Source organism: Gopherus flavomarginatus, chromosome 3 (assembly GCF_025201925.1).
Source record: "Gopherus flavomarginatus isolate rGopFla2 chromosome 3, rGopFla2.mat.asm, whole genome shotgun sequence".
Taxonomy (NCBI): domain Eukaryota; kingdom Metazoa; phylum Chordata; order Testudines; family Testudinidae; genus Gopherus; species Gopherus flavomarginatus.
Window position 1 is genome coordinate 42,971,427 of NC_066619.1, and position 15,162 is coordinate 42,986,588.

General features: G+C 41.7%; 1 protein-coding gene and 1 long non-coding RNA gene across 7 annotated transcripts in view; one reads left to right on the forward strand and one right to left on the reverse strand.

Moving 5' to 3' along the window:
• The window catches only part of ERBIN (erbb2 interacting protein), a 232,946-nt gene that overhangs the window by 159,151 nt on the left and 58,633 nt on the right, over positions 1-15,162 (forward strand). For all 6 annotated transcript variants that reach the window (XM_050946862.1, XM_050946864.1, XM_050946861.1 and 3 more), the window contains 2 exons: positions 8,339-8,395; positions 14,126-14,189. In XM_050946862.1, the coding sequence (XP_050802819.1) occupies positions 8,339-8,395; positions 14,126-14,189 (121 nt within the window). The remainder of the gene's footprint in view (positions 1-8,338; positions 8,396-14,125; positions 14,190-15,162) is intronic.
• On the reverse strand, positions 1,542-3,458 carry LOC127048065 (uncharacterized). The gene is made up of 2 exons (XR_007773541.1): positions 3,352-3,458; positions 1,542-2,287 (listed from the first exon to the last, which is right to left on the reverse strand). It is a non-coding gene; the product is annotated as an uncharacterized LOC127048065 (long non-coding RNA).

Here is a 15,162-nt window from a genome sequence, read left to right on the forward strand (position 1 = left end):
AGCCCTCACAGTGGAAAAGCGAGTGGCAATAGCCATCTGGAAGCTTGCAACGCCAGACAGCTACCGGTCAGTCGGGAATCAATTTGGAGTGGGAAAATCTACTGTGGGGGCTGCTGTGCTGGAAGTATCCAAAGCAATCATTAAGCTGCTGCTTCGAAAGGTTGTGACTCTGGGAAACGTGCAGGCCATTGTGGATGGCTTTGCTGCAATGGGATTCCCTAACTGTGGGGGGGCCATAGATGGAACCCATATCCCTATCTTGGCACCGGAGCACCAGGGCGCCCAGTACATAAACCGCAAGGGGTACTTTTCGATGGTGCTGCAAGCCCTAGTGGATGACAAGGGACGTTTCACCAACATCCACGTGGGATGGCCAGGAAGGGTTCATGACGCACGTGTCTTCAGAAGCACTGCACTGTTTAAATGGCTGCAGCAAGGGACCTACTTCCCTGACCAGAGAATAACAGTTGGAGATGTTGAAATGCCTATAGTTATCCTTGGGGACCCAGCCTACCCCTTGATGCCCTGGCTAATGAAGCCATACACAGGCAGCCTTGACAGCGCTCAGGAGTTGTTTAATTACAGGCTGAGCAAGTGCAGAATGGTGGTAGAATGTGCATTTGGCAGATTGAAGGGAAGATGGCGAACCCTTCTTACTCGCTCAGATCTTAGCCAAACCAATATCCCTTTTGTCATTGCGGCTTGTTGTGTGCTCCACAATCTCTGTGAGAGTAAGGGGGAGACCTTTATAGCGGGGTGGGAGGCCGAGGCAAACCACCTGGCCGCTGATTATGCGCAGCCAGACACCAGGGCAATTAGAAGATCACACCAGGATGCTGTGCGCATCAGAGAAGCCCTGAAAAGTAGCTTCCTCATGGGCCAGGGTACAGTTTGAATGCTGAGTTTCTTTTCCATTGATTACCACCCTCCCCATGTATTCAGTCCTGCTGCTGCAAGCTGCCTTCCCTGCACCCTTCCACAACTGCTTGCTTATGGTAATTAAAATAGTTGTCTGTGTATGTGGAAAACAGTGAATTCTTTATTAAAAGACAGTCACTGTAAGCAGCGCACCCTCCCTCTTGCATTTAGAAGCCTGCGAATAGAATTACATTAATAGGGTTTTTTTGGGAGGAGAATAGTAAATGGCTAGGGTTAGGGATGGATGTAGGATGGAAAGACAAAGTCAGTTAAGGGAGCCCAGAAGTGGCTTCATGGACCAGGGAACGGTGTGATTGGTATGTTTATTTCCCTGTTATTACCTACCTCCCCATGTCTTGACTCTGGCTGCTGCAAACGAGCTTCCCTGCACCCTTCCTTAACTGCTTGCTTATTGAAAATAAAGTTTCTGTTGTTTGTTAAAGAAATTGAGTTCTTTATTAAAAATCAGACCCTTTCAGCAATCAATCATCATGCTTGCTGTTACAATCCTGTGCATGAAATTTGATAACTCGGGGTTCTCCGGGGAAGGGAGTGAGGGAGGTTTGGAGGAAGGGGGAGGGAGGTTGGTAAGAAGAAGGCGCATCAGAGAAGACATAACAAGATTTATCATGGACCATGGTACGGTATGACTGCTTTGTTCATTTTCCCTGTATTACCCACCTCCCCATGTGTTAACTCCTGATGCTGCAAACTAGCTTCCCTGAAGCTTTGCAAAGCTGCATGCTTTATTTCTTTAACAACCCACCCTCACACTGACTTTGAATAGCATGTCCTGAGAGTACAGTAAGTAAATGGTGCCAAGGGAGAGGTTTGAGAGGAGTACAGGAGGGAAGAAACATAACAGTAAGGGGTTTTCAATGTAATGACAGCCTTCTGGTTGGACTGTCCACAGGGGTGTAGTTGGCTGGTGCAGATACCCTTCCCCCACGCGTTCTTACACGCCTGGTTCTGGACGGTGTGGGACAGGGTGAGTACTGAGGGAGGTTATACATGGGCTGCAGAGGCAACCTGAGACCACGCAGCTCTTCCAGCATATCGCGGAGTATGTCAGTCTGATCACGAAGAAGATCCAGCGTTGCTGCCCACCAGCGCTGATCTTCCTGCCACCTGAAATCATTTTTAGCATCCCTCCTGTCTTCGCGTTGGTCCCTCCTGTCTTCGCGTTGACTGGCAGCCTCCCTGTACTTTGCGACCAATTGTTTCCAGTCCCCCTGCTGAGCTCTCTCAGTACGGGTTACTGCCATAATTTCTGTGAACATCTCCTCATGCGTCCTCCTTTTTCTTAGCCTTCTTATGTGACCTCCCCATCGGACAGGAGAAGGGAGAGGGAGGCTGGAGAAATGTGCAGCTGTGTGTGTGGGGGGGGGCGTGGTGGAAAGAGTGATAGAAGAATCATAAGAGACACATTTCACAGAACAACGGATACAGTCTTTCTCAGTGAACTGCGCTATTCACCGTACCTTGAACATGTAACTTTACCACAAGGTCGCCTTAGGATTCTTTTAATACTTATTGCTTGTTGCTGAGGACTGAGATTTCAGCTCAGACGCAGGTCAGGGGAGCACACAGACCGTGTCCGGAGACAATGGTAAGTTATTTGGTAGTGAACCGTGCAGTGGCTTGTAGTACCCAGCACCTCCTGCTATTATCAGGTAGCATGAACAGTATTGGGGCAAAGTGCTTTAAGGAACAACACTGGTTTCTTTTCTTAAGCCAGGGAAAAGGTGCAGCACAGGGAAAAACAAGTTCCCTCCCACAATCATCTGTGCTGCACTTTGGAGTTAGCTGTAATGCCATCTACCTAACCCCCCCCCGCCGCCATGGCAATTAATAGGGATGATTCATGCTGGCCAAGTGCTAGGGGACACCGCCCCGTAGGAATGAATAGCTTTCTAACAACCACCACCTGGGTCATTGTTTTAGGAAAGGTTTTTCATTTACTGGCTCAGCACAGAAGAAAGGAATGAATGGTCATCTCTGTTTCCTTACTAAAAGTACATTACTTTCTAACAGGAGACCATGAACGATATCACTCTCCTGAGGATAACAGACAGAGAAAAAGAAATTATGCTTCTTGAATGCCAGCAGTCGCCAGGTCCATTTGCTGCTAGGATTTGTCATGCAATGATACCTGATTACGTGCTGCAGGCATGGCGTGGTAAAGTTCCGTTTCATGGCGGACGGAATAAGGCCGCCCTGCCCAGAAACCTTCTGCAGAGGCTTTTGGGGTACCTCCAGGAGTGCTTCATAGAGATGTCCCTGGAGGATTTCCGCTCCATCCCCAGACATGTTAACAGACTGTTCCAGTAACTCTAATTCCAGCTACTGCATGCAAGCACTCATGAATATCACTCACCAAAAAAGGCTTGCATTCATTCAGCCTACGCTTTTAATAAAAAAAAGTGCACTCACCAGAGGACGATTCCACAGCATCATTTTCTGTGCTACTGGCTTGAGAGGGCTGGCAGGGTACTTCTGCAAGGGTTAGGAAAAGATCCTGGCTGTTAGTGGGAATTGGATGCTCTGTGCTCTCTGCTGTTTCGTCCTCCTCTTGGTCCTCTTAGTCCTCATCGTGATCTTCGCCGTCCTCTAAATCTTCGGTAGGGGCAGAGATCACTACCCCCACCTCAGAATCCACAGACAAGGGGGGGGGGTTGTCGTTGCACAGTTCCCCAATATTGCGTTCAGCTCCTCGTAGAAGCGGCATGTTTTGGGGCCAGATCCTGACCTGCCCTTTGCTGCTTTGGTCTTCTGATACGCCTGTCTGAGCTCCTTCATTTTCACCCTGCACTGCAACGAGTCTCTACTGTGTTCTCTCTGCCTCATGGCATTAGAATTCTTTTCAAAGGTTTTCTCATTTCTTCTGCTGGTCCTCAGTTCTGAAAGCACTGACTCTTCTCCCCATACAGCTATCAGATCCTGTAACTCCTGTGTGTTCCATGCTGGAGCTCTTTTCCTGTTCTCAGGAGATTGCATTGTTATCTCTGCTGCTGAGAGCTCCACGCTGGGCAAACAGGAACTGAAATTTCAAAGTTCCCAGGGCTTTTCCTGTTTACCTGGCCAGCAGTAGAGTTCCTTTCCCTGTGCAGAGCGGCCACTGGTGCACTATGGGATACCTCCCGGAGGCCATTAACTTCTGTTTCCGTCCACACTAGCATAAAATCGATTTTATAAAATCGATTTTAGGGTTACTCCACTCGTTTAGGTGGAGTACAGAAATCGATTTTAGGGACCCTTAAAATCGATTTACTGTACTCTGTAGTGTGGACGGTTACAGCTTTAAATCGATTTAAAGCTGTTTAAATCGATTTAAAGCTCTAGTCTGGACCTGCCCTTAGTTTTACAGAAATAATTTTGCAAGACTCTGAGGCTGCTACAGAGCAAAATGCTGATTATTTTAGTCTCCTGCTTTTAATAATATTTGATTTAAAATGTTTTTCTACATTAAAGAACTTGTGACCATGCTGAAAAAATAAAATGTCTGAAATACTCTGTTCGGGAGTGAAAGAGTGGTTGTAATGTGACTTTGTAGGCATATCATCTTGGAAAGTAGAACTATATATTTGTGAGGCTGAGTTGTATTGATGCAGGATCTTAAACCTAAACAGATAGGAAATTAGATTTAGCCAAGTTGTTGAACTAATTTTCTGCTGACTGTGGTTTTCATACAAGGTATTAAATATTTAGATTTTTGTTTTAAAAGTTGAGCTGTAATACATGCAGGCTGCTTAGACTAACAGTGAGCAAAATAATTTGTGGAATATTCAGTTGACGTAAACAGTTACTCTAGCTATGAATTTGGGTCATTCTTTAAAATGAAATAAAATTACTTTAGCTTTGTTAGTTGATCTATAAACGTTTTTGTAACCAAGTTTCAGGTTTATCTAAAATATTAAAATGGATACTAAAAAAACGAATTTTGGTAAGACTGAATATAGTTTTTTGTTTAAAGTTCAGAACCTCAGATGTCGCAGGAGTATTGCACAACTCACTTTTGAGACAAGTGTCATGTTGCTTCCCTTTTTGATTTTATGTATTATGGATTCGTGTCTCATAATACATACCATTTTTTTTGCTGCAGACATACCATTTCCCAACAGTGCAAGAAGGTTTTTTCTGTTGCCTTTTTGTGATGAAATAACATGTAAAATATATATTGTGTGCTATGATTTGCATAGACAACCTTACATACTTAATACAGGTGGACTACATAGGGACATCTATAGTTAAGGTTGTCTAAGTGTTTCCATTTTAAATAACCATCTCTGTTCGATTCCTGTATACCAGTCAAGATATTTGGATATAGTTCGTGAAGGCCAGCAAATGAAGTAAAACTGGCTTTTGATCACCTCATCCTTCCCGTACATATAAGAGGTTTTGTATCTCCCAGAGTTCCAAAGTGTTTGTCTCAGTAGGTGGAACTAGTTGAGGAGATAACTTGAACAAAGGAGAAAAAGGAATAAGTCTAAGGAAGGCAACAGAAATAACAATGTCTCTGTTCTGTCAGTGATTCCTACAGCAGGAAGAAGTGGTCTGGTAGCGCTAGTTGCAGATGAGATCAGAAGAATGGGAGATAGTTTCCAATGATATTCTAGGAGATTTATAGATACTGAAGTTAATGTGAAGTGGACTGAAGGGCCTTCAAGACTAGCAGGAGGGCAAAGAGATCATTCAGCACGTTCAAGAAGCCTTGGGCAAGCAGAACAAATGTTCTAATGTCCATGATAGAATCTTGCAGAAGCTCTCCAGGAGGTTTAACTTCATAGTCATAGATTGGCTAAAGATGCCATGGTACCAAGATCTTAATAGGTACGCCTGGTGAAAGACCCATCATTCTGCTTGTCACAAAGGATCTGCTCAGGCAAACACAATTTTCCTAGAAATCCTAATTCACTAGCGCAAGTGATCTAGGTATGAGGGAGCAAAACCTTTAATAAAAAGGGAGGAGGTGCTGCCAGATAAAGTAATGTCTTCTAGAATACTCATCTGAAAACCATGTATTTTGTTGTCCTATATCAGAATAAAGAATGCTTGAGTCCCCTTCTGGTACAGGAGAACAAAAATAGTTCCTTCTCAATCTCTAATTCTGGACATCCTGCCATTCCAGTGGTCAAAATAGGAATTGAATACCAGATCGATGTATCTTTTACAGTATTGTAGGGTGTGATGGTTCACTTTTCTATGCACATCATCCAGATGTGACCAAAAGCGTGAGAAAGCTTTGAAGAGAAAAATGATACTGTTAATAGGTATTCCGGTTCTCCCTTAAATTTGGTTGCTAATATTCAATGAAACTTAAGTTTATTCTCCACATTCTCATAGCTTCTTCTGTTGAGCCCCTTAAGTCTATTTGCTGTGTATCATAGCCTTTAATTTTTTTGCTATTACTTCTGCTAGAGTCAGGGAACTTTGATGTTCTATTCTGTAATGTAGAAGGACTGCCAGCAGGTAATATGAAGAACTCTTGTCCTCATGATCCTGCCTGAATTTATACCTAAAGCAGTTTCTACATTTCATCTGGCCTTGTCACTTCTGTCTTAATCCACAGAATTCCAGAGAGTATGCTACATTGCTTGGATTTCAAGTTCCCATTGAATTTATCTTGGCCAAGGTTATTTATCTTGCATCAAGGCTTTACTGTAAGAAAGGTCAGGCAGTTTCCAAATAGAAAACTTAAAAATGGATTAATGAGCTGACTAGAAAGGAAACTTGGGAAGGGAAGTCCAAGGTGAATCCAATGGCCACTTGATCAGATAGCTGACACAGTAGACCTGATGTATCTTGATTTTAGTGACAGTCCCATGTGACATTCTCGTTAACAAACTTGGGAAATGTGGTCTAAATGAAATTACTTTAAAGGTGGGTGGACAACTGGTTGAAAGATCATACTCAAAGTAGTTAGTAATGGTTCACTGTCAAACTGGGAGGGCATATCTAGTGGAGTGCTGTGGGGGTCAGTCCTTGTTCCGATACGATTCAGAGGTCAGTCCTGGTTCTGATATGATTCAATATTTTCATGAATTATTTGGATAATGGAATGTAGAGTATGCGTATAAAATCTGGGAATTACCTCAAGCTTTGGGGAGGAGGAGCAATTTTGAAAGCACTTTGGACACAGGATTAGAATTAAAAATGATCTTACCAAATTGGAGAATTGGTCTGAATTCAACCAGATGAAATTCAGTAAAGACAATGTAAAGTACTTCGCTTAGGAAGGAAAAATGAAATGCACAACTACAAAATGGGGAGTAACTGACTAGGTGGTAGTACTGCTTGAAAGGATCTGGGGGCCATAGGGGTCACGAATTGAATGAGTCAACATTGTGATGCAGTTGTGAAAAAGACTAATATTTTGGTATAACAACAAGTATATTAACAGTATGCTCTACTCAGCACTGGTGAGTGCTCAAGTGGAATAGTCTGTCCAATTCTGGGTGCCATGCTGTAGGGAAGATGTGGACAAATTGGAGAGTCCAGAGGAGAGCAATAAATGATTCAGAAAACCTGACCTATGAGGAAAGGTTAAAAAAACTGGGCTTGATTAGTCTGGAGGAAAGAAGGCTGAGAGGGGACATGTCTTCAAGTATGCTAAGGTCTGTTATAAAGAGAACTGTAATCAATTGTTCTTCATGTCCACTGAAAGTAGGACAAGACATAATGAGTGTAATCTGCAGCAGGAGAGGTTTAGGTTAGATATAAGGGAAAAGTTTCTAACTGTAAGGATAGTAAAACATGGCAATAGGCTTCCAAGACAGGTTGTAGAATCCCCACCTGAAGGTTTTTAAGAACAGGTTGGACAAACAACTGTCAGGGATGCTTTAGGTGTACTTGATCATGCCTCAGCACAGGGGGCTGGACTTCATGATTTCTTGAAGTCCCTTCCAGCCCTACATGTCTGTGATGGGTTCTTGTGGGACTAGAGACCTGAGGTATTGTTTTAACATAGCTTTATGTATACATATAGAATATACAATATGGTCTAACATATTCCCTATATCAGAAATTGTGTTTTAATTTGTTTTCCTTAATCCTGCCCTTCCCCTCAAATGACCTTTTGTTTTGACATCTCTGGAGAATTTATATAAACTAAGAATTGTTTGAAATGTATTAAAAAATCTGTGGGTAGAGGAGAACAATTGTGCTCAAGGAAGAGCAAATAATCAGAAGAGAGACCCAGTTTAAAAAAAAAACCCGAAAAAGTGAGATTACAATTGTGTGACTTTTTGTACAGACTATCTTTGCAGTCTTAAGTGAAAAATATTTCTGGTCTTTAAATGATTTTTAGTAGTTGTACAAAATAACTTTCAATACTATTTCTATCACAAAGTTTGAGTTTTGTCAGAAAATAGAAATGTTCTACCTTTTAATGGTCAACCATTCTATTGTGTTTATATTACAGGTTAACTAAACTCCAGATATTGGAACTGAGAGAAAACCAGTTAAAGATGTTGCCAAAGTAAGTACAGATGGAATATTTAAGGTACATGCCTGCTTGGTTTTCAGTTTCAGTAAACTCCTTAATGACTTTTCAAAAGTGGATTGAGCCTTAATTGGTCCACGATTCACCAAAACTTCATGATCAAACCCAGATGAATCAGCACTCTTGCAGAAACTCTTCCTTTTCCTCATGTTCAGTCTCTTCCTTGTCCTGGCTTTCCAAATTATCTCTCTCTCTTCTCTAACCCAATGGACTCTGTGAATTTATGGACTCGCCCCTGCGGCGCCTCCTGCTGGTTGCTTCAGGGAATTAGCTCAACTCCAGCTACAGAGCACCCTCTGCAGGCCAGTGATCCGCTTGTCCTCTGCTGGCCCTGGGCCCCTCCCTGGACCTCAGTGCCCCTTTCTCAGGGTCTCCCCTCTCCCAGGGGAACCCCACCTCACTATCCCCACTTTGCCTCAGTATTGGCTACTGCCTAGTCATTGTTTAGCCCCATGCCCTGGGGCCGACTGCAGTATCAGCCACTCATCATAGGCAAAGGGGTTTTGGCCTGGCTGCCTTTACCCACCCTTCGGCTGCCCCTCTGCAAGCCCGGTACCTTGCAGGCCTAGAATTAGACCCTGCAGCCTGGGGAGTTGCTGGCCTAGGACTTCCCAGCTCCTAAGGCTTTTCTCCCAGCCCTGCCTTCCTTTAGGTTCCCTGAGTGAGTCCCTGAGCAGCCAAGCCTGTCTTTCTCTCCCTGTCAGAGAGAGACTCTATGTTCTGCTTCTGGCTCCCTGGCTGCCTTATTAGGCCCTGTGGCTCAGTTTGGGGCGTGGCCCCAGCTGCGGCCACTTCCCCAATCAGCCCAGCTTAAAGGCTGCTTTCTCCAGCCCCAACCCCTTCCCCGGGCTGTTCTTAACCCCTTTAGGGTAGGAGCAGAGATCCACTCTGCTATAGACTCCTTGATCTTCTGCCTCAGATACTTGAGTTTTTATTGACCAGGTACTTGGTTAATTTCTTCCTCTTTCCCCCAGTCACTGGGACTGCATCCCAAGAGTTATGCCTTAATCCAACTCTGTGAATGTTATGATTCCAGCTGAAAATATTTAAAATTGTAATCCATCAATTTCCCTCTCCAGAAATCTTGACAAATTTTAGTGTACCATTGCCACACTCTCTGTATGTGCATGCATAAATTTATTTTAGTGGCACTAAGTCTTTTTTACTTTACTGTTGAAATCTTTTGTGGATATTATTCAAATTCTAATATTAAATTCAATGTATGTGGGATTAATAGACGCTTATGGTTCAGAGTGACTGAGTGAATGTGATTCACTTGTTTATGAGCAACTTTGATCATGAATAAATTTATTATTGATAAAATACAACACAGTACATACCTATGTTCTGTGGAATTTGTTATTGAAGATGTATTCCAAAACACTTTGCTGAATCGTTTAACGTAAGTAGTGTGAGTATCCCCCAATCCCATTTCCACAGCTGTAAAATGCTTGTTAAAATTTTAATCTCAGGTTGTCTTAATAGTAAAATTAAACTGTAGGCTTTATTTTTTATATTGTGTAGCACTTCTAGTCCCTTCCTTCATCCCTTAATTTCGGGCAGTGATTGTGGGTTGCTCTCCTTATTCTAGCATAGGACAAACTAACCCAGGAAGCTGACAGTGTTGTTACTTCTGTGGTCTGGCATGGCCCTGAGTAATTTAATTTTCCACCTAATTCACATGGTGATCCTACTTGACTAAGACTGTTTTCATTTGAGATATATGCAAGTAATGGCATACAGCTGAAATACTTTCTTGGACAGAATTGATTGTGACTTATTTTGCACATTATGTTTACACACATTACTCTACATCAGAGGTGGCCATACTTTCTGACCCACCAAGCCACATATGACAATCTTCAGAAATTCAAGAGCCAGAGCGTGCCTGCCAGGGCTTGTGACTTCAGCTGCACAGGGCGTGCCTGCCGGGGGGAGGTTCATGTGTCGTGTCTTTAATAATTGGAGATATACCTATCTCCTAGAGCTGGAAGGGACCTCAAAAGGTCATTGAGTCCAGCCCCCTGCCTTCACTAGCAGGACCAAGTACCAATTTTTGCCCCGGATCCCTGAGTGGCCCTATCAAGGATTGAACTCACAACCCTGGGTTTAGCAGGCCAATGCTCAAACCACTGAGCTATCCCTCCCCCATGATTTTTGCCAGGGGTTGCTGCCCCACTTTGTCACATGATGCAGCCAGGCCCTCTCCCTGCACAGCAGCTGTTAGAGCTGAGGCTGTGGGGACAGGCAGCAGCAAACAGCTAGGAGCTGCAGGGAGAGATGCTGCCTCTCCCCACAGAGCTAATACCTGGGAGCTGCAGGGAGGGGCCGCTGAGGGTAAGAGGGGAGGTGTACCTGAGGTTGTGTGACTCAAGCTGTTGGGGGGGACGATTGAACCTTTAAATTGTGCCCCCCACACACATTCATCAGGCACCAGTTGTCTCTGGCAGTAGGCTCTAGTCCTACCATCCTTCTGCAGGGCAGAAGGCCTGAGGCTATTCACCCCCTCCCCTGCAGTCTAGTAGGCAGAGAATTGCGGGGGAGGGGCTTTGCGAGCTGCACTTTAACTGTAAATGAGCCACGTGGCTCACAAGCCATGGGTTGGCCACCCCTGCCCTGTATGGCGAAGGGTTCACCTATCAGCGTGTGACAGTGACCCAAAACAGGTGATATTGAAAACATTATTCAGAAAGAGAACTTGAAATGCTGTGATATTCGTTAATTTGATGTAAAGAATTTTCTCTGCCTTTAGCTTCATGATTTTTTATTTGTGGTATATGTAAACTGATATCCCTCAAAGTGAGGGATATTTGGCATATAGTTACAGTTGAAATGCAAATATATCGGTAATTCCCAGACACAAACCTACATGCAGATGGAGTTAAGTTTAAGAGAATATATTAGTAACTTAAGCGTAGTTCTCTTATGGATAAAGATTTTGACAGGAATGTTGTAATGCTTCGTGGGTGAAATCCTGGCTCCCCTGATGTCAATGGGCATTTTGCTAGTGACTTCAGTGGGGCCAGGATTTCATTCTGTATGCACAAAAATAAATTCAACTTTAACTGTGCAGTCTTGACTAGTGCCACCATAGTCTTCCTAGCAACACAGCTGCTGCCATAACTCTTCCATGTCTTCTAGGATTGATTCAGCAGGGTACTCAAAGCTATTGATTTTATTTGTGTGTTTAAAGATAACATCATGCAAAAGTACCTTGCTGATTTGGGGCCCTAGAGAGAAGCACTATCTATATATGATATGGCTAAGGAGGAAACCCAGCGTAGCTGCTGAGACTCTCAGCACCCTGCGTCTACTTTGCAGGTGATGTAATTAGCAGATTAATGCCTGGCCCAGTTTCAGTTATGAAGGCAGGGACTGTAACAAACATCTAAATTAAAATACTTTTAAAAGTTCAGGTGTATGTTTATAAATAAAGGTGCTTTATAACTGTGAAGAATTAGTTTGGATGAAAAAAATCAATATAGAACTAAATAATAACACAGGAAAAAAGAAATTGGGACGTAGATGCAAAGGGGAAAATGCTTTATTGGTGCTAATTAGATATACCAGCCTGAATTAATATTTTGCTACAGAACCTAAATAATTGCTTGTTTTCATGTTTATATTTCTGTATTTTTTCCTTTAGTTTCTTCACACTTGTTGATACTGGTTGATTTTTATTTTTAATCATAGCTGTCATTGGACAAACTTATAGTAACGTAGAGCTAGCATGCCTACTGAATTAGGTTTGAGTAAAATATTTAACTCTGAAACAAAAAGCACTTGTTAAAACTGTTAATCAAAGTGGGTAATTAATGCCAAGGAACTAAATTAACCTTGGTTTGTGCCAAATACATTATTTAGCTTTAAGCTGATCCAATATTTAGAGATTGAAGGATAGGAACTTTTGTAATGCACGTTAAAAATAGGTCTCCTATGTGAAAGGAAAGCAAGAGTACTGAACATTGTATAGATGGTTTATTTGATAGCTAAATGTAAAGATAAATTATTTTTTTATATATGCAGAAACTGATAAGCTTCTCAGTTTGGAAACATTTTCATTGGCTTTTTAAATGTAGTTCTGATCGTAAGGGTAACTGTTACCGAAAACAATGCAGTGACCACTTCCTAAAACAAAACAAAAAATGCAAATGATTTTTAGGGAGAGTTACTTTTGCACTATGTAGGGCCAATTCCTACAAACATATGCACGTAACTAGAGCTGTGTGTTATTCCAACTGAAGTAAATGATATTGCTAACATCAGTAAAGTTATCCATGGCCATAAGTGTTTGCAGTGTTGGGGTCTAAGGTTTAATTAAAACCATGTCTTTTTAAATTATTTATTTTTGACTAAATTGAAATTTTGATTGTTTTGTGTAATATGAAACATTATTGTACTCCCTAATGCTATCTTAACTGTATTTAAGATTTTAAGTCACTTTAGTGCTGAATGTGACTTGCCTAAACCTTGCTTGCTTTTTAAATTAAAGGAATAGCTTCTTTATGCACAATGGCACAGTGTTTGGAAATGTAACAAGAAATCAGTCAAAGCAAACATTTATTAGGAATTTTTTATAGTCTTTCAGCTATTGCATTATATATAAGTAAATGTTTATTTTTTTAAATTCACCTTACTTAAATTCTTAAATATAAAAATAGGCACTGAATACATTTCATGGAGTGAATTAAAAATTTGCCTTGTTTACTGCTAGAGTTATATTATTATAATGCTGTCCGCCTTTAAGTGGAGGATATCAAAAACTTTCAGTTGTCAGCCATGTTCTTTTTGGCCATAGCTAATCCATTATGCAATGCTTATATTGGTGAGGGAAGGCAGATAGAAAGCCAGCATTCTGGCCATAGATCGGAGTTCTCAAACTGGGGGTCGGGAGCTCTCAAGCAGTCATGAGGTTATTATGTGGGGGATCGTGAGCTGTCAGCCTCCACTCCAACCCCGCTTTGCCTCCAGCATTTATAATGGTGTTAAATATATAAAAAATGTTTTTAATTTATAAGCAAGCCTCGCACTCAGAGGCTTGCTATGTGAAAGGGGTCACTGGTACAAAAGTTTGAGAATCACTGCCATAGGTGGTACATCTACACAGCATTAAAACACAGCTGACCTGGGTCAGCTGACTCGAGCTTGCAGAACTCGGGCTGTAGGGCTGTATAATTGCTGTGTAGACAGACATTCCAGCTCAGGGGTGAGGGTCTCAGATTCTGGGCTCCAGCCCAAGCCCAAACATCTACACAGAAATTTTTAGCCCTGAGCCAGAGTCCAGATGACCTGGGCCAACCATAGTTGTGCCAGCGCTGATGTAACAAAAGAGAAGTCTGAAGTGATTACAATGAATTGGGGGAGATGGAAGGAAGTGTAAGTGGAGAGTAGCTTTACATAATGACTTGGAATGATTGAGATGACCATATTGGTCATAATTTAATTTACAAAAATTAAACTAGCTGACACTAGATTACTTAAAGCTCGGACTTCTTTTGTGTGATTTAATCAGCAGGATCAGTAATGTGTAGTTATTCAATTGAACAATGTATGAAAATCTGACCCTGACTAAGTATCAGTCTATTTACAAAACTGCATCACTATTTAATGCTGATTAAAAACATGTATTAGTATGAATACAGGAAGATTGGGATGTAACTGGTATTTTTTTAAATCTAATTCCTTATTAATTCCTTCCATGTGCAGAACCATGAACAGACTGACCCAGCTGGAGAGATTGGACTTAGGAAGTAATGAATTCACAGAAGTGGTGAGTTTTAGCTAAGTAGCAGATCTTAGAATCTTTTTTTAAATCTTTATCCTTAAATCTATTTTTAATCAACATCAAAATGCAAAAATCAGCTTATGAGCTATGTTACTGAACAAATGTTGCATACACTTCTTACTGCTTTATGGAATCTATTTTTAAAATTCTACCTCAATATTTATTTTCCCTTTCTTTTTTAAAAAACCCTAATGATGTGCTAGGACTGTGACATTTGATAGAAAGTGTATTTTAATATGCAGGCATAGGGATTCTTTTATTTGGTAATCCAATAATTAAATGGTCCAAGTCTTCATTTGCTTCAGTATGGTAGGCAAACATAAACTATAAAGAGGAACCTTCTGTTGATAGATAGTGAGTGTAAACTATTTGTGCTCAAGAGAAATTATTATTTACTTGCTGTTTTGGGTAGTGCCCACAATAGTATTGGCTTGGGCTTCACAGACCTTGTCATAGGGAAGAGTTTATGATTCTGCAGACAAGTGCTTCCTCTCCCATTTACAATAGCATAATGTCTCTATAGCAACTACAGCAACTGCTGATTCTGAAAAGTAATAATAGGAAAGTATTCAGTGTATTTTTAGCTGTCTTATAATGGAATTTAGCAATTGGAAATGTGATGAAGAGCCAACACTGTGTGACCAGCCAACTCTCTGTGACCACTAGTAAGTGCTGTGTGGGGCACAGTTTGAGGAGTGCTGTTGTACCATGCACTTCCCTATGCACTACTAGCCTGTGTACTAAGAAAATGTACTGAGGATCAGATTACTTGTTTTCTGTTCCTAGCTCTGGCACTGGGCTGCTTTGTGACTTTGGATGAGTCACTTCATCCCTCTATGCCTCTGTTTTCCCTCCTACTTAAAAAGTTTAAAGAATTTGCATTATTCTATGAAGATCTTTTGGCAATGAATGTTAAATTTCTTAAGGAATCCACTTTAAATCTTCACTCATGAACTAA